Source organism: Chanodichthys erythropterus, chromosome 6 (assembly GCF_024489055.1).
Source record: "Chanodichthys erythropterus isolate Z2021 chromosome 6, ASM2448905v1, whole genome shotgun sequence".
Lineage (NCBI taxonomy): Eukaryota > Metazoa > Chordata > Actinopteri > Cypriniformes > Xenocyprididae > Chanodichthys > Chanodichthys erythropterus.
This window is the reverse complement of record NC_090226.1, coordinates 30,548,117-30,573,528: the sequence shown is the minus strand read 5'-3', so window position 1 is coordinate 30,573,528 and position 25,412 is coordinate 30,548,117. Positions and strand designations below refer to the sequence as shown.

Genomic DNA, 25,412 nt, shown 5'->3' with positions numbered 1-25,412 from the left:
TTTAAAAGTAGCCACACACAAATAAATCCAAGAAATTGATGATTTACTTTTACAATCGAAGCAAACTGCCCTTCCAGATTTCCTCATTACTGCTTATGACAGATATCAGAGTTCAGTTTCCATCGCATTGCTGCGTGCGCTCCAGCCAACTGCCAACATATAATTGGTAAATGACAATGACAGGGGCCCAACCTTGTTCTGACAGGCAAATGACCTGAAATCTCAGCCCTTCTGTGATAATGAAATGCTCTGGACAAACAAATGTACTGCAATAATAGCAATTTGCAACCTGCTTATTAATATTATGAAATTTAAGACCCTGTTGATGATCAGTCCCCATTCATTATTATTAGGTTTGTTATGCAAATAACACAGGGACCAATTAAACTGGCTCATTTCCATGAAAATTCTCTCCCATGCAGCTATAACGGGAGATTGCTGTGGACAAGGCTGAGTAAATACATAACCACTCAGACAGCTGTCAGAACAGATGAATATGCACTGCTAAAAAATAAGCCCTTGAGGAGGAAAGGGGAATTATAATGACTTAACAGAGAGATCCAGTGTTCTGTACAACATGGAAACAATTCACGTAGCCCATTAATACTATTTTGTCTATTATGTGTGGTGATGTTAAAGGTGGGATCAGTAGTTTTTGAAAAACGCTGTTGGACATTGTTGATATTTGAAATCAACCCAAACAAACCCACCCCTCTCTTCATTGCTCCGCCTCCAAAAAACCTAACCACCCTGCTCCGAGTCAGTCTTGAACCCCGACCCGTCCACTGCTGGCAGGCGAGGCGAGTGCACTAACAATGACGCTAAACAACACATTCTCTTGCGGTTGTCAGTATGCCGTAATTAACTGCAAAACTCTCACTATCTGGCCACTGTTACACACACAATGAGAGTGGATGTCTGTTTATCACAGCTGATGCACAACAAAATGCTTCACAAAAAATAAAGCGCAGTTGATGAACAAACAAAAGGAAGCAAAAAAATGAACGTACAGTACACAAGGGTAAATACAAAGTGTTCGTTGTTAGTCGCCAACTGCACACCAGCTCCAGACACTAAAAAACCCAGTGTTACTCACATGTGAAGCGGGATCAAAGCAGCCTCCGCATCTGTTTTCAGGCCTTCCCACTTAGATCTCTCCAGCACTCAGGGACGTGCACAGACATTTTGGGGGGCAGGGGCTCAAGTGGAAAAAAGGGCACTTCTCATAATTATTTATTTAAAAAATAATGAACCCTTAAATATATTAAGACAACTTTGACTTCCCTTACACTCACACAATTGTTTTATACTCCACAGATTTCTACAAAATAATTAGTTCACACAGATACCATGGTCTTCTTTAGTATTCACTAGGTTTATCACAAGAGAAGTCAACAGCAACTATTTTCAAGTAGCTATATATATTTAAAATAAATGACTGCGCCAATTTTTTTGATATTATTGGAATACTTCTTTCATGAAGTGTACAATTTTAAGATTGTGGTCCATTTTTGCTTCCATGTCTTTTACTTTAATGGAAAGAATTTTTAACCCTAACCCTACACATTTAGATGGAGTTTGTTTTAAGCCTACTACCCTCCGTCTGTTTGCATCTGTAGATTTCTTCTAAATTAACCAAAACAAGCTAATCTGCATATTTAAACACATCAAGATTTTTTTTCCTTAACTGTTAATACATTATATATTATAACAAATACCTGCAGAGAGCGCCAAAAGCCTGCTGATTTTTGTTGTTACACAGCACAGCACGATCAAATTCACGATCAAAGCCACCATGATTAAAAATATATTATTAGTTAAACAATAATATTCGGCCACTTCTTTGTGATAGAAATGCTACAGCCACTGTAATTTCTTCAACAAGAATATGTGGACATCAAACATGCAGAGACAGAGCGAGGGTTCAAACTTTTATTGACGCATTATCCTGTGTAAGCTTTGATTTAAGAATAGCATTATGTAATGCTGTATTATGATTTTAAAATAGTTTTAATAAACCATGCATCCTTAGAAAACCGTCTAATAATGTGGTTCAGGGATGTGCGTCCATGATGCTCATCTTCTGATATTGACTGCCCAACCGATATCTTTACCATGGTTCAAAACGCAATGCATAGCACATGAAATTATAATGTGACATAAATTTCATTAGTATCAAATCAGGCAGATGTGTTGATGGTGGTCAAACTATTAATGCAGCGTTAAATGTATAAATAACCCTTAAATAGCCAAAACTTTCAGGTTTGTGAACATAGGTTAGCCTACCTGAAAGAAATGCACGGGATGGATCCATCTAGGGCTTTTTTTCTTTTTCGATTCTCATCGCCAGACAGCAGTTGCATTTTCGTGGGAATAGTTGTCACAAGTTTTCAGCCAGCAGCAAACTCAAGGTGAGGTGGGGCGTGGCGCGCGTGCATGTGTGAGGGCATGAATGGCGTGTCGTGGAGTGAGGGCATCGGAACTCGACAAAGCCGACCTGATATAGTATTTATTTATTTATTTATTTATATATTTAATTCAGTAAATATATTTGTTTGCCAGGGAAGCTCTGCGCAAACAGGAATATATATTCATTTATTAAAAAAAAAAAAAAAAGCACCCCAGAAAAAGGGTACTTTCTCTCGAGGAAGAAAAAGGGCAGGTGCTCAAGCCCCTTTTTTGTCTATGTGTGCACGTGCCTGTATACACCTATGGCTTGAGGGTGAGTAAATCATGGGATATTTTTCATTTTTGGGTGAACTATCCCTTTAGTACCAGGTGTAAACAGGGCTTGAGCATATGTGGCCATATTTATGTTTGTTCAATAAGGGTGGAAAAAAGGACAATTGAATCTTAAGAACCAATAGAATCATTCAGTTTCATAAACTCCCACTCATGCAAGTCTGGAGAAACATGACAATTAATGAAGTGGGAGGGATTATTGTTAATGAGCCAAAATCTGTAGAGTAGAAAAAGACCAAAGGGTAGCATCTCAACAGTGTGACTAGCTGTTGAACAATGGCAGGAAGTTGGTGTGTTGTTCAGTCTTTAGCACTTTGTCTGTGGTTTTGTGCTTTCTGTCATGCTGTTCCACAGTTGAGTAATCTGCCCCAGAATCCTCAAGCTCTGATGTTCCAGCAAACTGACCAGCGGTTTCAACAACCAGCTCAACAACAAGTTAGTCAACAGTTTCAACAGGCAGTTCAACAAGCTAGTCAACAGCAAGCTAGCCAGCGGTTTCAACAGGGAGTTCAACAAGCTAATCAACAACAAGCTAGCCAACGGTTGCAACAACCAGCTCAAGCTAGTCAGCAGTTTCAACAGGCAGTTCAACAACAAGCTAGCCAACGGTTTCAACAGGCAGTTCAACAAGCTAATCAACAGCAAGCTAGCCAACGGTTACAACCAGCTCAAGCTAGTCAACAAGCTAGCCAACAGTTTCAACAGGCAGTTCAACAAGCTAATCAACAACAAGCTAGCCAACGGTTTCAACAGGCAGTTCAAGCTAGTCAACAAGCTAGCCAACAGTTTCAACAACCAGCTCAACAAGATAGTCAGCAGTTTTCTCAGCAGTTTCAGCCTAAGCAGCCAGTGGCACAGGCAGAGCCCCTTGACAAATGTGCTGTAGCTGATTATGAGCAGATCCAATGTGGACCACCTGGTATCAGTGGTGCTGAGTGTGACGCTATCAACTGCTGCTTTAACGGACAGCAGTGTTACTATGGGAAGGCAGGTAAGAGTGAGTCAATGTAAAGGTGTTCATGTTAACCTGATCCTCAGCATTAATCTGCTCTTGTTCCTTGTTCCAGTGACTGTCCAGTGTATAAGAGATGGTCAGTTTGTGGTAGTGGTGGCTAGAGATGTTACTCTGCCTCGATTGAGCCTGGATTCAGTCCGTCTCTTGGGTGGAAACGATCCACCTTGTAGTCCTGTGGGATCCACACCTTCCTTTGCTATATACCAGTTCCCCGTCACTGCATGTGGCACGAGCATGATGGTGAGTAGCTGCTTGTAGTTTTGTTCTGCGTGGCTTAAAATGGACTGGATGCCAATAGTGTTACTGTTTGCAGGAGGACAGTGGATATGTGGTGTATGAGAACAGGATGACCTCCTCATATGAAGTGGGGATCGGACCACTTGGATCCATCACACGGGACAGTCATTTTGAGTAAGTGATGTGTGCTTCAGCACTTCTTAATCCATGACAAATGCCACAAGCTCACTGTGTTGTCCAGGCTTCTCTTCCAGTGTAGGTACTCTGGTACTTCTGTGGAAGCTCTGGTTGTGGAGGTCAACACCATTCCTCCACCTCCACCAGTAGCTGCTCCTGGACCCCTCAGGGTGGAGCTTAGACTGGCAAATGGTCAGTGTGTCACCAAAGGCTGTGCAGAAGGTGAGTGTCTGTCCCAAGTATGCCTAAAGCCTTTCTAAAACTCCAGGTTGCAGCAGTTTCTGGTTTAACACCAGTGTTCTTCCTCAGGGGACGAGGCGTACACATCCTACTACAGAGATGCTGATTATCCAGTCACAAAAGTCCTGCGGGAGCCTGTGTATGTTGAGGTGCGCATTTTGGAGAGGACCGACCCCAACATTGTCCTGATACTGGGACACTGCTGGGCAACCTCAACCCCCAGTCCACTCAGTCTACCCCAGTGGGACCTTCTGGTTGATGGGTGAGTAATGTCAGTCTTTATCCATCTAGTGTGCTGTAAGGCACCTCTGACTGACTCTTTGCTCTTCAGATGCCCTTACCAGGATGACCGTTACCTGACCACATTGGTTCCAGTGACCGGATCATCTGGTCTTCAGTTCCCAACCCACTACAAGCGCTTTGTTGTCAAGATGTTTACATTTGTGGATCCATCACTGGCTCCTCTGCAGGAAACCGTATGCTCTGCAGTCTGTCTCAAACCCTTAATCATCCCCTTTATAGTGACTTGTAGGTCTTAACCCTTTCCCCCTCTGTTAGATCTTCATCCACTGCAGTACAGCGGTGTGCCATCCCTCTTCTGGCTCTTGTGAGCAAAGCTGTGCTAGGAAAAGTGAGTGTGCTGTAGATTGACTTCAAGAACTGAAGTTCTTCTCAAATGTGTCATGCTTTTACCATATCTCTTATAGGAAGAGACACGCACGTCAAGACCATCTCTAGTGGGCAAACTGTGGTTTCTAGTGGACAAGTTAACCTGGTCATATGAACTTTGTGGTTTTAATAAAGTTTGTGAAATGCATGCTTGTCTTTGGGTTTTTGACTGGAGTTTGGTCTTTCATGACTTGTATATTGGTCCAACAATGAGGTTACATGGAAAATAGAAACTGCATATTGATACTCATGCCCAATTCCCTCTAAAGTCAATATTCACTTGTGCCCCCCCCCCCCCCAATAATGCAAGTACAACACTAATTGTCCTTTTATCTCATGACAATCTTATGTAAACTTGCAGTTTCCCTCCTAGGATGCTACCTGGGGCTCTGTTTACACCTGGTACTAAAGTTGATTCAGTCATGAATGGACTATATAAACAGACTGTTTACACAACACCGGTTCCAACTAAACTGAATTTAAGCATTTTGGTCATTTACACTGGGGCCTAAAAATGAATTTTGGAAAACTGGTTTCAAAGTGCAACTTTCTGAATTTTAATAAACCATAAACACATCTATGAAAATGAAGGCATACATGTTTAGTCCACAGGAATGCATGTTTGGTGGGAGTGCTCTATAAAATGTTTTGTTTTGCTCTCCTCTGTACTTATTGCATTTTGCGTCAGGTCAGAGATTACTCTTTTGGTGTAGGCCATCTGCCGGAAACCATTTATTTTAGATTTAAATATGGATGTTTCTTACAAAAACGCATAGATTTGCTTCAGGAGGCCTTTATTAACCCCATGGAGTTGTGTGGATATCTCTTATGGATGTGCTTTTTTGGAGGTAAAACTAGAATCATTCGCCGCTATAGGAGAGGAATAATTATCTAAACTTATCAAATCATCAAAATCAACATGTTAGACCCAATGCCGACTAAACTACTGAAAGAAATGCTTCCAGAGGTCATAGGTCCACTTCTTGATATAATTAATTCATCTTTAACACTAGGATACGTGCCAAAAACTTTTAAGCAGGCTATTATTAAACCTCTTATTAAAAAACCTCAACTAGATCCGAGAGATTTAGTAAATTACAGGCCAATCTCGAATCTACCTTTTCTGTCAAAGATACTAGAAAAGGCAGTTTCAACACAACTGTGCTCCTTTTTAGAAAGAAATATCTGTGAGGATTTCCAGTCAGGATTTAGACCATACCATAGTACTGAGACTGCTCTCGTTAGAGTTACAAACAATCTACTCTTATCATCCGATCGTGGCTGTATTTCTCTATTAGTGTTATTAGATCTCAGTGCTGCTTTTGACACTATCGATCACAACATTCTTTTAAAAAGACTTGAAAACTATATTGGCATTAGTGGAATTGCTTTGGCATGGTTCAAATCTTACTTATCTGACCGTTATCAGTCTGTAGTAGTTAATGAAGAGATGTCGTATCGATCACAAGTTCAATATGGAGTACCACAAGGCTCAGTACTAGGACTGTTGCTTTTCACTCTGTACATGCTGCCCTTAGGAGAGATAATTAGGAAGCATGGTGTTAGTTACGCTGACGATACTCAGCTCTATATTTCCTCGCGCCCTGACGAAACCTACAAATTCACAAAACTAACAGAATGCATAGCTGACATTAAAAACTGGATGACAAGAAATGTCTTATTATTAAATTGTTATTAAATTATTAAAAAAAAAAAACTGATATCCTAATCTTTGGATCAAAAACTTCTTCACAAAAAAACCTTGAATACTCTCTAACACTTGACGGGTGCTCCATTAAACCTTCGTCCTCAGTTAGGAACCTGGGTGTGCTCTTTGATACCAATCTTTCATTTGAAAGTCATGTTTCTAGTATCTGTAAAACCGCCTTCTTCCATCTAAAAAATATATCTAAATTACGACATATGCTCTCAATGACAAATGCGGAACAGTTGGTTCATGCATTCATGACCTCAAGACTAGATTATTGTAACGCTCTACTGGGTGGTTGTTCTGCTCGGCTTTTAAACAGACTACAGTTGGTCAAAAATGCGGCAGCTAGAGTTCTTACTAGAACCAGAAAGTATGACCATATTAGCCCAGTTCTGTCAACATTACATTGGCTCCCTATTAAACATCGTATAGATTTTAAAATCTTGCTACTTACTTATAAAGCTCTAAATGGTTTAGCTCCCCAGTATCTAAGTGAGCTCTTGGTGCATTATAGTCCTTCACGTCTATTGCGATCTCAGAATTCAGGCCAGTTGATAATACCCAGAATATCAAAATCAACTGAAGGCGGCAGATCCTTTTCCTATTTAGCACCTAAACTCTGGAACAATCTTCCTAGCATTGTTCGGGAAGCAGACACACTTTGTCACTTTAAATCCAGACTAAAAACACATCTCTTTACTCTTGCATACACATAACACATTATCAATACATTAACATTTTTCAAATCCGTTAAAGGATTGTTACGCTGCAATAATTAGGTCGGCCAGAACCGAGAACATTTCCTATAACACTAGGTATACCTGTACATCAGAATAAGAAGTGCTTACCCAGTCATAAACCTTCATTCCAGTGATATTCTTTTGAGCTTTTGTATTGTCCCATCTCTCTTCCTGCAGTTTTCTATTTTTTTATTTTTTTATTTTCAAATCTCCCTCTTGCTCGTTCTCTCTCCTCGACCGTCATACGGCCACTAATGCTGATTGGTTAGACGTTTGTTGTTGGTGTCAGCCCGAATAACTTTTTTTCTTAAATTCTACTGAGTCCACCTTTAAGAAAACACCATTTACTGTTAACCGATGAACAAATCAGTTTAAATTGCTTTCAGTAAGATGGTTTCCTGGTCTTAGCTGGTAATATATAGTATGGCTGTAAGCCCAGCCTGGCCAAAATGGTGAAAAGTGTCCCAAACCACATTAAAACCAACAAAATAGAACAGTTTGACAGGATGGGGGACCAGCTAACCACATTAAAGCTGCAGTCCTACTTACCACGGTTCGGCAAATTTTCGCAGGCAAAATTCCGTTATTTCAGGAATCCATGCAATAAGGAAATTTCTCAAGAGGGTGAACAATTTCCCACACACATTTTGCAATGGGTTCAAGGTGTTAATGTGTCACACTGAACAACACTTTTCTGTGTGAGGTATACTACTGCCAATAGAGATAAAAATTATTTAAAAAAAAATAGCTATATGACTGCAGATGTTCTTTTTTTCAGCAAGGAGGTGAGCACAACCAATAGAAGTGATTGCAGATATGGTTGTGACAGGGACTACACTGCGATCAAAATGATCGCATATGCGACCTTTTGAAATGCCATTGCGACCCTAATTTCTAGGGGGTCGCAAATGTATCACTGATTATTTTTGTACCTACCTTATGTTTTAGGCAATATGCTATGATTTACTATGAGCATTTATTAAAACAGAAATGTGTATTTTAAGAATACGTTTTATAACGTGCTCTGAGCATTCAACACATCAAGTTGGCTTCAACCCCGCGACCCCCCCCGCCCCCTCCCGGAATGGTGTTGGCGAGGCGTAGGTAGCCTAAAGAAATATACCTCTCGTTAAGACACACGCAGCAATAGCATATATATCTCAACATAGCCTACAATCTGTACGTGTTGAAATGAAGCGGACAATTGACTCCAATTTTAAGAAGGGAAGTTCAAGTGTAACAGAACCATCACTTGATGTCAATGCGACATGTCAAACGGAGCCTGTGAGTGAGAATGATTTGTCAGGGAAAGCACACGCGGGAAAAATGATACGGACATATGAATTCGACACCAGTGGCTCGAAGAATACCAGTGGTTAAGGTACCAAGACGGGGCAATGCACTGTGTGTACTGTAAATTCTGTGGGCCTTCAATTGCTGGACTGTCCAAATTTGTAACTGCGTCAAAACAATTCAAACACGAATCACTGAAGCTTCACAATGACCGTATGAAGCACGCGAAGTGTAGAGACAGGCAGGGGCGGCGCCAGCCGATTTTGCCGGGGCTTCAGCCCCGAATGTTTTGAGTCAAGCCCCGAATGTAATGACGGTCACTGAGAAAATATGAAACTGGACAATAGCCTATGTAAACCCCCGAAATCATAAGTTGCTTTATTTCATTGCGCTTCTGCATACAGCCTGTAAAAATAGACCTTAAAAATAATCTAGCCTATAGAATACATTTCTTTGCTGTCGGTAGCCTATGGGCTACTCCGTTTCTTCCTTTCTGTTGAATATGCAACAGGTAGGGGAGGAGCTAGCACAGTCAACCGCAAGAGTGCGAGACAGTCAGCAAGCAGGAATTTCAGGTTAGAGGTTTCTTAACAGTGCTCTCAAAATATAATTTTTCTTAACACATCTCTCTATTAAAATACGTTAAGCAGTTCAATACCGCTTTTCTACAGTATCCGACCATACACCGACCGCGCTTTCTCTCTCTGGCACATTTGCGCACACGATCAGCTGGCGATGATCAAAATAAAAGCTCAAGGATTTATCTTTTAAAAAGAAATGAGTACAAAAGTATTGTAAAAAAAGATGTTTGAACCCTTTTTAATGTCCAGGTACAAGTCAATGCTGTTTCTTTGTTCAATTTGCACATTGTACATGTATTGAAGCTCTTAATTTTGAGTTTCCAGAGTGCACCAGATTGATGCATTTAACCTTAAAATGTACAAAATTTTCTTCGGGGGAAGCATGCCCCCGGACCCCCCTAGAGCTGGTACGTTCAATAAACTTTTACATATTACAGTGTCAAATAATGGACATTTTCTGAACAAGAATACGACAACAAAAGCTCCTTTCATATTAGTAAAGCGGTAAAATGAAAATTAAAATGTCTTTGGACAAACATAGATTTGGGCTAAGCCCCGAAAGTTTACAATGTCTGGCTCCGCCCCTGGAGACAGGTACATATCCCGTGACGCAGCAGCACTCCCCACTGCATTTCGGCGTCAAGATTTAGCAAACCGAGCAAGTGAGGAATCTGAATTGATAATTAAGTTCAATGTAGCTTATAATATAGGCAAAGAGGAAATGCCTTTAACCAAACTTAAATCGCAAATTATTCTTTTGAAGAAGAACGGGGTGGCCATTAATCCAACATACGCTAATTACAAATCATGTGCTTAATTTATTGGAGTAATCTCAGACACTCTCAAGCAAAAGACCTGTGCCAAAATTTCTTTAATACAAAAAAGCCAATAGCTGCTGAAAATCTATTATTATATTATTTTATGGATTATATTTATTTTATTTTTCCTTAAGAGTTCAGGAGTCTGCCCATCTGTGCCAACCATAGCATGTTGAAATTTAAAAGAAATTCATTTTGCACTTTATTGTGTAGGCTACTGTATTTTTTATTGCAGTAAATCTATCCCAACCAATGTTAAAGAAAACAAGAAGGCATGTGGTTTAAAAGATGGCATGTAAAATAAAAAGCACATCTGTATGCAATACAGATTCATTATTGTTCATTATTATCCAGAGTGGCTTACTATAAATAATTTGTGCAACCAAATCATGTTTTGCGCCAGTAACTGAAAAAGTAAGTAGCGCAAGTGCCACCAGTGGAAAAGTTTAGTGTAGTTCCCTGGGTTGTGATGGTCTGCTGCAATACATTAGCAAAGGCCATATACGCTTGCACTTATTTAAAACCTGGTGAGCTGCCTTGTCTTTTCCTGCCTACATTGGCAGCTGACTTTTAAGACAGCATCTTAAGAATGTCATTGGTAATTGACTGGGATAGGCAGCAACTTCAAACGCCACACAAACAGCACTCTGTGTGGGAGAGTTTGGCCAAAGTCATTTCACTGGGTGGCCATCTTTGAAACGCCTCTCGGTCATCCATGTGCAGCTCCTATCTCTTTGAATGGGGAAACATCAAATTCTCCAAAGCTGTTTGCCAAGCTTTCGATTAAATTTCATATTTAATATTTAGACAACATCTGTCTCATATATTTTGTTTCTAAACGCTCGAATCATGATAAAAAAAACCAGTATTTTTCAGGCTGGATCAAGCTAATGTGTATGCACAGTCCTAAATGCGCATCTCTTGTGCCTTATTTCTGACTGTTTCCATAGAAGCCAAAGCTTCTAACGGCCGCTGAAGTGACGCGATTACTTTACCAGTCGGCGATTGGCTCTTATTTAGAAGGCGGGACTTATTCCGCCATATTGCACGTTGCACTTTCTCCCATTCAAAACAATACGAGTGACACGTCTTGTGTTATTCTATAGTCTTTGGTTTGGCTTTAGCATGTTGCTAAGCTAACAACACACTAAGCAGCACAAAAGCTGCGTCTCATTTCTAAGGCTGTGTCCTCCGGAGGTTGCATTTGAAGGCTGCATATGTCATCGAGGCGGTCTCATTTGAGAAAAGTAACCGTTAGATTTCAAAGTAAGAAAGAAATTACAGTATTTTACACCTCACAAGGAATAACAGACAATTTTATTATGGTTATTTTTCTTAAATAAGACATCCTTGATGACATATGTAGCCTTCAAATGCAACCTCCGGAGGATGCATCCTCCGAAATGAGACACAGCTAAAATAAACACACAAATATTGGGTAAAATAGTTTACTTTAAAAAGACTGAACTACTTTCATCCATACCTTTCTGTATTGAATGAAGATGTAAGCACAGGTGAGCCCACCTGTGGGGAATTTCTGCCTGATGCACCTCCACTGAAAGCAATGAACAATTAACCAATGACCAAATAGAAAAGAGAAACACATGACTAAAACAACCAATGAAAACTTGACACATGAAACAAGGAACCAATCAGGGGTGCGTTTCCCAAAGCGAACTATGGTCGCAAGTTCCGTCGTTACCAATAGAGTTCAATGGGACTTACAACCATAGTTGGCTAACGATGCTTTCGGAAAACTCACCCCAGAACATGACACATTAGACAAGAGAAGCACATGACATGATTACATGAGGGCAAGGGAAACAAAAAACAAAACCGGGAACCTTGACTAAAACTACAAAATAAAAGACATGAAAACAAACTTAAAACAAAACCACTCAAGAAACATGACAGAGTGCCACGTTTTTTTGAATGTTGCAAAAGACAAAAGACACTAAACACAGTGCAGTATATAAAAACATGTTCTGTGTAAATGTTCCATTAGTTTGTCTAAAACAATGTTTTTCAGAAGATGTTACATTTTCGAACAGCCTTTGCTCCAAAGTGCACCTATAGACCTTATTTACCAGAGAAACAAGCACGCCGCCATCTTTAGAATATTGTCTTTGAACTTCCGTTTTTGTGGTAGCCCTATAATTAGAATAATTAGCTGGTGAAGTTTACCTGCTGTAGAGTTAATGAAAGTTATGATGAGCATTGTTATGTTTAAAGCAGATTTCTTAACAAATGTCAGTAGACCAGGAAGATTTTAAAATGAGCAGTTCACTCATAAATACGTAAGATTGCTGTGGAAATACAAACCGGAAGTCAAAAGACCCCACCACTTAACACACACTTTGCTACTGTAGGCATGAATCCTCCATGAAAGCAATACTATCTCCTACCTCTTTGCTAAAAATTGCACATGACACAAAAACATGATAGGTGAAGTAGGCTACACTGCTTACACATTTTGAATAATTATTTCATTTAGGTATTGAGGAAAACAAAAACCCTATACTAATATTAAGGTTTATTGAAGGTCATGAACAAACTGAACTGAGACCTTAAAAAAAAAATATATAATAATAATAATGATAATATTAATAATAACACAAATGTACTCTTGGAAGATTGATCATGTTGAAAGGCAGGGCTGTGGAAAAGGCACTTGTAATCGGAGTTGTACATTATAGTCAGTGGGGGAGGTCTCATTTGCTGAACAGCCCAGAAGAGGCCACCAGACTGATGGCAGAAGAGTGGGCCATTTCTTCCAATCAACCAATTTCACACCTGGAGTGGAGCCCAACCTGTCAAGAGCTCTGTTTGGGGAAGAACCATGTGCCAGATGTACAGCAAACATGTAGTCTCTACAAATAGCATTTAATGCATCTACCCTTTAGACCAGTAGTTTTGTTCAGGACCCAGATTTTGCAATAGGTATTGTGATGACTGAAAAAAAAAAAAAAAAAAAATTATTGTACACAACTACATGGCAAACAAATTTACAAACATATCATATACATCATGGATTTATTTAAAATAGAAATCATTTGTAACAATGTAAAAGTCTGCAGATTTTTGAACTACTAGTTGACAACTAATAAACAAATACATGCATGCATACTTAAAAAAATGAGAAAGATAGAGAGAGCAAAATGAGTTAAACTGTGTTCCCCCATGTTTAGATGTTTAGTTTTAAGTCAAGCTGTTTGTCAAACTGAAAAACTGATATTTTTATTTACTTGGAATGACAGAGATTGTAATTTTCACTTACATAAATACATCTTGCAAGAGCACCTCTGAGTTGGTGGCAACATAAACTGTGAGTTTAAGAATGTAATGAGTTCATTTTTGATTTGATTTATTTAAAGCAGAGGCACACATTTGTAATGAATCTAACCTGGAATGACAACTCGCATTTTAATTGGAGCTGTGAAGTGTGCATAGCAAGAGATTGATTAGAATATGTAAAAAAAAAGATGCTCGGGCATATCTCAAGACATTCCAGCGTAGATCAGTACAGGCACTTGAAATGGGAACCGCACAACACATGAACACCTGACTCCAAGCAGCCTGTGGTCAAAATCAATTCTGGCATGTATGACAGAGATAAAGTCTCTGTAGAAAAGTGAGGAGATACAAATGACAAGTGACGAGCAAGCTTCTGTCTGGACATGACAGATGACTTAACGGCAAGAGACCTCCCTGACAGCTTCTCTCAAACACGTCAAAGACGGAAAATCATCCGGGAATAAGACGGCCGAACCCACGGATAGATTGAGTTGGCCTCTGACATTAAAGACAGAAGACAAGCACTAAAAAGGAATTAAAGAACAAAGAAAAAATGTTCAAATGACTCAAATAAGCTTTAAAAATAAAAGAAAAGACTTCAATTGTCAATGGTTTCCCTTGGCAATATGTTAAGTTGGGGATTGTGTTTGATAAGTAAAGTCTACTGACTGTATTTAGACTGTTCCTACTAACATTAAGTCATGTAGACAGATGGAAAAAAAAGAAAAAAAAAAAGATTTGTAGCGCTAGTGCTAACTCCAGACATACAGCATGCCATTTCTGTTGAGGAAGAACTAAAAGGAGTGATGCTATTAGTTTAACTACATTTGTCAGAAGCATGACAGTCGCTCAGCTGTTTTTAAAACTGTGCAGTTTTTTTTCTTTTTTTTTCTCTAAGAAGCTACTTTTTACAATGAGTAAAAGCATTACATCACCATTTCATGTACTGTACTGAACAAGCATTGAAACAAGCAATCAGAAAATTCTGATTCATTTTAGTGAATAAGTTCATTCAGACAGCTCAGAATTTAAAATGAAAAACAAACCAGCAACAAATCAAAGATTCATTTGAGTCCCTGCAAATTACAGCGATTTGTTATAGCTATAACATATATATATATATATATATATATATATATATATATATATATATATATATATATATATATATATACAAAACATATAATATTACAATAATTTTACAAAACAATATAATGTTGTAATGCTCAGACCAAAAGGTTGAATTACAAAAGTTAAAACTGGGGTCAGATTCAGATTATACTGTGTGAGGCTTTGGAGTGTTTAAAAAGATGAGACAAGGAACACAAGGAACTTAAAGGTGCAATATGTAAGAATTTTGCAGTAAAATATTCAAAAACCACTAGGCCAGTGTTATTTTGTTCACTTGAGTACTTACAATATCCCAAATGTTTCCAACTATTTGTAAATCGCAAGAAAATTGCAATTTTAACCAAGGCTCCAGGACGTGTGAGGAGTCGCCTGTCAATTGCGTCATACCCGCGTTATCCTCCGTTTCCAAAGACGCTTTAATATATTACACGTTTTAATAGACAAGGGAACAACTGTTCTGGTATATTTGTAGATAGAAAACGAATTATTGTCATATAGCTCAACACGTTTAGTCTTATTGTTTAAATCTAATTTTTATTAGATTTTTTTTTTTTTTTGCGAGTGCTTTACCATGCCTCAGAGAAAAACACTATTTTGTGAAGTAGCTAACATAGCATAATCAGATGCAGCTTTATTTTTAGTAACAATAATACATAATTTTCTCCATCATACAATACGTTTTAAAATTAATTGCATGCCATTTATCAACACAAGCCATCCAGCATTTATTAATATGATATTCTAAAATCGATCTAGTTCACTGCAGTGTGTAACAGTATCTCACAGCAGCCGCCGTGTGAACGCACAGAGTAACGTTATAACATAATTTTCAACACTCTCAAATGTATCTAATATGATAAACAGAGCTGCGTTACCTCATACTCATGACCGGAAAAGTGGAAGCGGCGCTGGCGACCGTGGCATAATAAAAGTCCCGCTGCTCGTGAGGCGTGTGTTGCGCAATCGCTCCAGCTCCTCGTTCAGCTCCACAACACTTCGTCCTGCTCTGCTTCATACTACATTAACGTTTATAATCTCATCCATGAATATGATTTCTTCCCGAGTCCTATCCTAATTGTTTTCAACCAGCTGTGAGGTGAAGACCACATGTCCCAAGATTCCACGCTCAAACTTGGCGTCATCAAGCTACGCCTTTGTTTTGAATAGGCCTCTAGCGACCTCTAGCAGACATAAAATATTACATATTGCACCTTTAAAACAACACAATAGGCTGTGGAGTCTGTTTGCACCATACCATAAAACAGTCCATAAGAATCCTAGCATGCTGCAAGTCCCAATGTGAAAGTGTCCACCAGTGTATATACAAAGTCCTCAAAAGTAGTAATCCAATGAAAATGTGGTTAAAGTCCTTCTCAACAACTTCTCAATCCAGTGTGTTGGTGCAACATGTGGTAATTTTGATTAGTGACGTTAGTCTTGTTCGACTTGATGCAGCGCTGCACAGACCGATTGGCAACTGACTTGAAGCAGTGCATGCCGGTAAGAAATTTTGTCCAACTTGAGACAGCGCCGACGCCATGTGACTATGATGTATGACTTCAAAGTACCACGAGAGCAATTCGAGAGCAGCCGCCTGAATCAGCCAGTGCAGTTTCTCAAGAGGAGCTACACGAGCTCTGATGACGACACAGCTGTTCCACGATTGGCCGGATTCAGAGCATGACAACGATCACTAGTTTCGTGTTTATTGTCACGCCTTCAGTTCCACTAATGCTCACAAATCTGTATTTTAAAATTGTTTTCATGTAGTCGCGATGTTATATTGTGTCATGTTTAATAAAATAAAACTGATAAAAAACATAGACCCCTCTACATTGGTATTTAAATAATATATGCTTATGTTGAACTTTATTCTTGTAAAAACAGACGCTGTAAGCAGTACATAAAGTATTGAATGAAAATGTCTATTGAATGAAAACATCAGCGTATTAGTCAAAAATTGCATTCATTTCACTTCAGCTGTGATAAAGTATGCAGCACAAGCGTCACTATGAGAAGTAGAAAGTGTCCGACTTCACGTCTCCTCCCCACCTGCACGCGACTACTCTCGCTGCTCAGTTGCATCCAGCCGCAGCCGATGCCGAACACACCTTTTGATTGTTTGCCATGCTGCCTCCTTTATGTTGGCTTACTTACTGTATCCTGTCATGTGATCATTCACATGACAGGCAGACCCATACATATTTAAAGACACACACATAAAATGGTAATAAAATGGTTAAGACAACATGTAAACCAATTAAAACTCAAATATATATAAAACCATCATGATATATATTGAGTGGTAAAATGTGTCCCGTGTGACAGTGTCACAATATTTAAAGGAACACTCCACTTTTTTTTTGAAAATAGGCTCATTTTCCAACTCCCCTAGAGTTAAATAGTTGAGTTTTACCGTTTTTGAATCCATTCAGCCGATCTCCGGTTCCGGCGGTACCACTTTTAGCATAGCTTAGCATAGTTCAATCAATCTGATTAGACCATTAGCGTCTCGAAATGTCTCAAAAATGACCAAAGAGTTTAGATATTTTTCCTATTTAAAACTCAACTCTTCTGTAGTTACATCGTCTACTGAGACCGACGGAAAATGAAAATCGCAACTTTTAATTTTCCGTCGGTCTTAGTACATGAACTACAGAAGAGTCGAGTTTTAAATAGGAAAAATGTTGAAACTCTTTGGTCATTTTTGAGCGAGATGCTAACGGTCTAATTTAATGATTTAATGAACTATGCTAAGCTATGCTAAAAGTGATACCGCCAGACCCGGAGATCGGCTGAATGGATTCAAAAACGGTAGAACTCAACTTTTTAACTCTAGGGGAGTTGGAAAATGAGCCTATTTTCAAAAAAGTGGAGTGTTCCTTTAATATATTTAGAATTGCTGTTGCTATAGAGAACATTTTCAATTCAATTATTTTCTATATTTATTGGTGGTATTTAAAAGTATAAACCGATTTCTAAATTTAATAGCAGAAAGTCCTGAATTCAAAAGATCTGGAATCTAAAGTACAGTTGAGTTGAAATTCAGCCAGGCCACAAGCAAAACAATAAATGTATCTCAATATGTGTCTCAGTCTTTTCAAAACTCCCCCCTATATTTCATTTGGGCTTTATGACTGATGCACAGTAGCTGTGATGGGCAAATACCAACACCCAGCAATGCGAGTGCCATCAGTTTTACTCATTTTATTTGGTACTTTTTCAAAGCTTAAAATGATTAAACTTTTAGCCCCTGGAATGGAGTGTGTGCACAGAGTTGTAAAGTGGCAATCTGTCTGAAGTAGTTTACTGGTGCATCTCCATGTGCTGTTTTCTATTCCGCTTGATGGAGTCTGGCAGAACACAACAATTCAGCCCAAACTCTAAAAGGGCGATTATCTTTAATAGCTATATAAAGACAACCATAAAAGGGCTGTCCAACTCAGAAGGTTATCAGGGTCCAGCAATGGTTTTACCCAGAATGGAAAGTTCACATTTGAAATTTCTTAATCCTAATTTATTAGCATGTGCCTGTCAACATCACAGATTCAGCATTTGTTATCAGTAAATTACTGGATATCTTAACACAACTACGTCATTGGCGTATGGGTTTTTGGTGCACACCATAAAAACTTTTTTAAAATGTATTTTGCATAAAATGCAGATGTTGAGAGTATTGGTCTCCCCAGAGGTCAGGATAGGCCAGACAATTTGTATGCAAATGCATAAAGCTGCAGCAGCTGAAAGGTTCAACATCAACATCTAGAGATGGTACTGTTATTCATGCATAAAGTTAAATATACAATAATTATGTAAACTGCTTTTTCAGCTAGCAAAAGAGATTATCATTTAGAATTTTACTTTTGGATCAAGTAAATAATGCTGAAAATATAGTTTTTCTAATTTCTAACAGTTTACACCTTTATATAGTATCTTACAACTGTGCAAGTAATGCATCTCAATACAAGTTTTTTTATTATCATACACTTATGTTTTATGCTATTGCTGTTAATGCTTTTTTTTTTTTTTGTTACAAAAGTTTAAAAATTTCATGGTTCAGTCTTAACATAATCCCACTGGGGCAGGAAAAATTAAAATGGTTGCATTGTCATTTGTCTGTTTTATTTTTTACACTCTTGTTGATGATTTTGATGTCACATTAAGTGACTTGAGGTCTTGTTATGACTTGATGAGTTAGTTCTTAACAAGTACCCTTGTTTGGTTTCATATTCCAAATGTTGAGGTGTGTGTTTTAATCATAGGCTGTAAAAAAAATGGATGTAGTGTCCGTGACGTCACCCGTAAGTTTCTGAAGAGCATTTTTGAAACCTAAATCCGTCTGTTGATATCTTGACAGTGTGTCACCGTGCACCACTCCAAGATAACAGAAAATGGACAAAGAGGCAGGGCGTGGGTGGAGCTGAGGTGACATGATGGCAGCAGACAAACGCCTAGTGGTGACAGCAGCGGCAATCCACCTGTCACTTAAGTGGCTGCGCCCTTAATTATGCAGAACTTTAAAGCTTGATATAATTTAAATGGATGAGTAAAATTCACTCCCTCACAGTTGTCTTGAAGGGCAAAAATAGCTATATAAACCAAAACCACAATTTGTACCAGGCTGTAAACATGTTTTTTTTTTCTTTTTTTTTCCTGCCGTAAAGTTGGGCTCAATGAGTTTTTGCTCTCTTTTGAAGCCTGTCCCTAGTGGCCAGTCGGTGAATTACAGTTTAAGTCACTTCCGTATTGGCTTCAAGAGAAACGAGGGGAGGTTGGCTCTTGGTTTTAATGTGTTTCATGAATATTTTCTGCCTAATGAGTGTTCACGTTCACATTTCTCAATGACATGTTAATTTAACATAGAAAATGAGATAAAGCTTATTATATTAATCGATTTAAAAAACGTGTTAAAATCTGACAGATTTTAAAGCATGGCAATTTAACATTTCAAGTTCATTTAAGACATTTAATTGCATAATTAAGGCATTTACACATATGGGCCCTATTTTAACGATCTAAACGCAAAGTGTAAAGCGCACGGCGCCGGTGCACTCAGGGCGTGTCCACATCCAATTTTGCTATTTTAACGACGGAAAAATGGTCCGTGCACCGGGGCGCATTTTTGAAATGGGTTGTCCCTATTCTCTAAATGAGTAATGGGCGTAACGTTCAATAAACCAATCAGAGTGTCATCTCCCATTCCCTTTAAGAGTGAGATGTGCTCGCACCATGGCGGATTGCTATTTACATGGCGGAATTTGTTGGCAGAAAAGCTGAACGCTTTTCAAGCGAAGAAACCAATCTGCTCGTGCGTGAAGTTAAAGTGGGCTTGCAAATGCAGGCTTTCAAATAGCTCCGCACGATGAGTCAGTTAATATATATGTGTGTGTATTGGCACGATTGTTCAATTAATTAGCCAATTTCGTTCATCATTATTAGTAGTAATAGGCTGAATTGAAAATAGGTAGCCTAATTCTAATACACGCAATGGGTCTCATTCATGAAACAAGAGCAGAACGAATTTTTGTGTAAATCGTGTGTAAAGTGGTTCTTGTGTTCTTTCGGATTCATTAAAATGTTTGTATTTTCCAAATGTTAGTTGGTACGAAAGAAATCTACACCTGCGCCCAGTCATGCGTAAATAGTGCGTTTAACATCCGAACGTTTTGCTCATTAATAAGGCTGCATTTTAATTCTCCTTAATAAGGTACATATTTACAGCATTTTGAAAAAAATATTATAAATAGTAATCACATACGTTTTTTCTTTTTACTTTTGTTGTGAGAGCCAGTAATATGCTGCGTTCACGTCACCTTGTATTTACCGCTATCTTGAAATGACATTATATTCGGAGCTGTTCACGTACTTTTGGTCCTTGGACTGGAAATTATGCGTTTCCATGGCACCACTATCAACGCTTAATAAATCAATCTACAGCGGTCAGGTGGTATAGTGGCCACATGTTACATGTGGGAGCTTTCAGAAAACTCCCAGCTTACAAACTGTAATTATGAACTCTACGAGGACGTGAACGCTTTTTACAAGCTAGAATCTTTGACTACAGGAATTACGAGGCCGCGTGAACGCACCTATAGCATCTGCAAACGGAGCATTTTAATCAAATAATGAATTGATTTCAATAGGGCTGGGCAAACTATGGAACTTGTTTCCTATAAAATGGCCAAAATCCTTCATTTGGTGTAATAAAATGATGCCCATATATAGTTGTCAGTCGGATTTAATGGGCGGGATTTATGGTAATTGATAATGAACATGCACGCGCGTCCCATTTACGACTGATTGGAATTCATTAACACACACACACATTTCACTATCACTTCTGACGTTTACGAAGTATTTGTGAATCAGGAGGAGAGTTTTCGGGAAAGTCTGTTTACGCGCAAATCACTCACATATTTACTTGTATATTTACGAATGTTTCATGAATGAGACCCAATGACTATTGATCATTACATTTTTATATTTATGTAGCCTACACAATAATATTCTTTTACACTGTAATCCTTTAGTTTTTAATATTTGGCATGTTTGTGTGATGCGCATCCCTGGGTGTAATAAGCAAAGTCAACGCGCACTGTGGACGTGCCCAGAGCGCAGTTTCTACCAACGCGCTCTAACAAAAAAATATTGCGCCATTGACTTCAGACTCTAGACCAGGTTTGAGTTGATCTATGGCGCAGTCTATTTTCAGCTCCTTAAAATAGCAATGCACCGGCAATGCGCCTGAACACACCTCTTTTTTAGACCAGCACGCCCATGGGCGCACTAACTGGCGCAAATGCATTTACTAATTTAAGGACGTGGCGCTGAACGGGAAAACGCGAATGGCGCCGGATGCAAACTAGCAAACACACTTGCGCTGCGCCTTGCGTCGCATTGCGCCGGGTGTATTATAGGGTCCATAATCTACATGAGCTAAACTATAAAAAAGCCTTGTAAACTGATGTAAATTTAAGTGTTCCTTCAAGCAAATATTTAAGTAACACTTTATTTTGATAGTCCACTTTAGACTTTCCACTAACAGTAACTTTGCATCTGCATGTCAATTAGCAGTCATTAGAGTCTATCAGTAGACTGTCTACTTAATATCTGCTAACATTTTATTTTGATGCTCCCCCAACAGACATTCTACTGACTATAAGTAACTTTGCAAGTACATGTCAACTTATTCTTCTTACCCGATCCCTAACCCTAACAGACTGCTAATACTCTAATGAGAGTTAGTTGACATGTAAAGTTATTTTAGTTATTAGAATGTCTAAAGTGGACTATCACAATAATGTGTAATCAATATTTGTATGAAAGACCAAAAAAAAAAAAAAAATTCTCAGTACATTAGCAAAGTTACAAAAGACAGATTCAAATTGTAAATTGACATGACTTATCCCCACTGCTGCTAACACTAACAGAAAGGGGTCTAATTTATATGGGGCCATGGCTCCAGGTGATGTGGTTTCGAGAGACCTTCAATGTTTGTGCAAAAAGTATAATAATCTCTCTGTGTCAGCTGCCATTTTGATTCCAAGAGCAGCAAATAGACGACTGCAGTCCAGCTTAATGGGCATAATGCTCCAGCGCTTTGCAAATTCATGAAAATCCATCCCAGGAAAAAAATGCGATAGACTCTTGGGACACTGCTGGAAAAGAGGCACATTTTTTCTTTTTATTGCTGTTGCGCTCAGTGCAAAGATGGAGGTCAATGGAAGTGAATATAGCAGATTCACTTTGCATGCTGATTTAGGTGGCTCCCCCGCCACGGGGCCTTAGCGGTGCCTTCCCCATAAAAGATTTCAATTTGTGGAGAGAGAGACGCCGGGGGCCTAAAATAATCACGCTTGTTCCGAAGCGCTTAAGCTCATGTTATGACGAAGGCAAACTGTCAACTGCTAAACAGAAAAACATTATAGTCTTTCTTTTTGGAAAATGCACTTGTCATTTCTTATAGGGGACACACATATCTCCCAGCCGGCCACAAAACACTATCTGTCACTTTCGCTTTGCTAGCACATATCTCTTAAAGTATAGAGAAATAAGGCGCTATATTGGCTGCTATTCGGGTCATGGCTCGACGCCGACAGGGATTCTGTTCAACCCCTCCAAACTCTTTTTTTTTTTTCCCACCGGGAGCATGGGGGTTTGAGCACAATCCGTGATTACAAGGATTAGATTGGTTTAAAACCAAGGGTGCCCAAACACTTTACTCTGAAGGGCAACATTCATGCAATTTCAAATCTCACTGGAACGTGGGGGACAGAGGGCTTTGAAATAGCATGCTTGAAAGGGGCCTGGTGCACGAGGGGGCGCTGGCAGGGGGGGTGAGGGGAGACCTGGCGCGGACGCCGTAGCGATTTCACTGTGAGCACAGCCAAGTCAACTGTGAATAATGTCATTTGGAAGTCCGGGGTGACGCAGTGTTCTGGAGAGCTGCCGAGAGCCCTGCTCTGTGAGCCCCAGATGAACTTTCGAAAACTCACTGAAGTCAACGATGCATTTCGGCTTTTAATTAAAGGAAAGCACACACTTCTAATTAGTCTAATTCTGGGTACTAATTTGAGGGGTCATTAAGGCACAGGAAACTAATCTCTATCAAAACCCGGCAAAGCCGTTTAGAGCGACTGGTTATGCGCGCTAGAGCTGAATGCTTATAAGGACTCTGAGCCGACTAAAGGGCTGGATTACCACTCTGACATATAGTGATACAGCAACCTGGTATCACCACCAGGCACAGATGTGCATTTGGCCCAAGCTGCCATGAATTTATATGCCTACGTCTTAATACAAGTGAAACCAAATTTAAAGAATTCGGTTAGATAAGATATTAAGAAGAAGAAGAAGAAGAAGAAGAAACCCTCCTGGAGGATCCTAGGGTTAAAGTTAACATAAAATCACACACTGTCCCTATTTGCACTCTTAATACACATCTTTCATCTCACGATTCATCATTCCATGTTTCCCCCCCCCAAAAAAACAAACAAACAAGCAAAAAAACATGCACTGATGGAGGGGCGTGAGTGAAATCGGGTGAAATCGTAGGCCCAGAGAATTATCACCACCTTTTTTATACATCTAAATCCAAACTCAGGACCACTAGATACCCATTTTTTCAAGATTCAATCAATTCCCTTTTGGATTACCCTTTATTTGCTCTTGTTGAACATCCTATTTCACTTGGACAACATCACATTACAGAAGTAAAATGGGTTGAGAATGCCATTTTATGTTGACTTTAAGTGCCTTGCTCAAGGGCACAATGTTGTTGTTGTTTTTTTATGGTATTGTGCCAGCAATCTTTCAATTACAATTCCTGAGCTTTAACCAGTTTGCCAAACCAACCCACAATGGTATTTCTGTTTGGTGTTCGCTTTCATGCTGCAGTTCAGTTGGCAATACAGAAATCAGAATGAAGCTATTTTGACGTCTTGTACGTGTTATCTCCTAACCATTAACTCCAGCTAAATTCCCCTTGCTAAAATCTGCTTTCCCAGCTGTCAAGGCATGGGCTGGTGAATCAGAACCACATGGCTCTCTGAAAAATCCCTGACGGTGTGAAGATAAGAGCCAAACCAAACATGTCTGGTATTCAGAAGGGCAAAACCCCCATCAGAATGAGTGTCCAGCTATTGGTTGCGCCTCAAGCCCATCTCTCCACTGCAAGGCCTTTTGTAATCGGCGTCATTAGCGGAGCTCACCTGTTACGTTCCCCATGCCAACCTTGATTAAGACCCAGCGAGTGACTGAAAGCGGATGCATGCGCCAGGATGTAGGGGCTATTCATAACAAATGGGGAGACTTGGACAGAGTCATGGCCATCCAGCATCTCTAACAGATGGGAAGAGATGGACCAGCTTTGTGTTCTGTAGAGTGAGAGTTGGGGATGATCCATCACGTCCAGCTGAGCCAATGGAACTTGGAAACCAAACCAAAAATGGACAGTACTGGACAATTTTTTGGAAGGTAATGAGTACCTGCAGCTGCTAGTAACATTTTAAAATTAAAATAAATTGTTATATTTGCTTGTTGCTTAATTAGAAATGCAGAAATACCTTTTGTTAGCATGCATGTACTGCAAGCAACTATTCTAAGATGTGATGTCAAATGCAGTAGATGGGGAAAATATAAGTCACATTTATAAAGGTGTGAAATTCAGTCATTTCAAAGTAAATCTGGCCGATTGAGGGTAAAAAGGTCCCCACACAGATTTTGCTTGTTTCATGTTGGTCACTCAGATTCTTTGCATTGACACAGAAAGCTGCTTAGTTTGCAAGTGCCTTTTGTATGAATCGTGCTTCATGCATTGCTACAATACTGACAATGGTCAATGGATGTTTTTTTTTTTTTTTTTGCTCACAAAACTGCTGAAATTTCACTAATGCACTGATAATGTACAGTATCTACAATACAATAATGAAATATTTGCAATATGTTGTTCACAACAAATATTATTTTGTCAGAATATATAGTACAGCTACTTTGGAATGGTCATCAATGGTGAAAGATGTTTTTTTTTTTTTTTGGTCAGAAAAATTGTGTAGTTATGACATCTAATAGCAGGGCCTAAGTGGCTGACGTTAAATAGCCAAACATTGCCACCTCTGAGAGTAAGCCAGAACAGACTGTCACCTCTCCCTTTTTTAGTATGATAAAGTAATTAGGGAAGTAGAGAAAACAGGGGCCTTTTGCTCTGCATGGTGACAGAAGGACCATGACCATGATAATGAGTTTTTGCATTATTAGGCAGTAATG

At 39.2% G+C, this 25,412-nt stretch overlaps 1 protein-coding gene across 1 annotated transcript; it reads left to right on the top strand.

Moving 5' to 3' along the window:
• The first annotated feature begins 3,018 nt into the window (after nucleotides 1-3,018).
• Nucleotides 3,019-5,195, top strand: LOC137021218 (zona pellucida sperm-binding protein 4-like). Its single transcript, XM_067387477.1, has 8 exons — nucleotides 3,019-3,733; nucleotides 3,810-3,997; nucleotides 4,071-4,168; nucleotides 4,236-4,393; nucleotides 4,481-4,673; nucleotides 4,743-4,887; nucleotides 4,970-5,042; nucleotides 5,119-5,195. The coding sequence occupies exons 1-8, from the start codon at nucleotides 3,019-3,021 to the stop codon at nucleotides 5,193-5,195; spliced, it is 1,647 nt and encodes a 548-aa protein (XP_067243578.1).
• Nucleotides 5,196-25,412: the final 20,217 nt, after the last annotated feature.

Excerpts from the sequence above, each read along its gene's own strand:
- LOC137021218 (XM_067387477.1), top strand. The coding sequence starts at position 3,019 with ATGGCAGGAAGTTGGTGTGTTGTTCAGTCTTTAGCACTTTGTCTGTGG. Across the intron at positions 4,169-4,235 it reads ACACGGGACAGTCATTTTGA|GCTTCTCTTCCAGTGTAGGT; the intron begins GTAAGTGATGTG and ends TGTGTTGTCCAG. Across the intron at positions 4,888-4,969 it reads TGGCTCCTCTGCAGGAAACC|ATCTTCATCCACTGCAGTAC; the intron begins GTATGCTCTGCA and ends CCCCTCTGTTAG.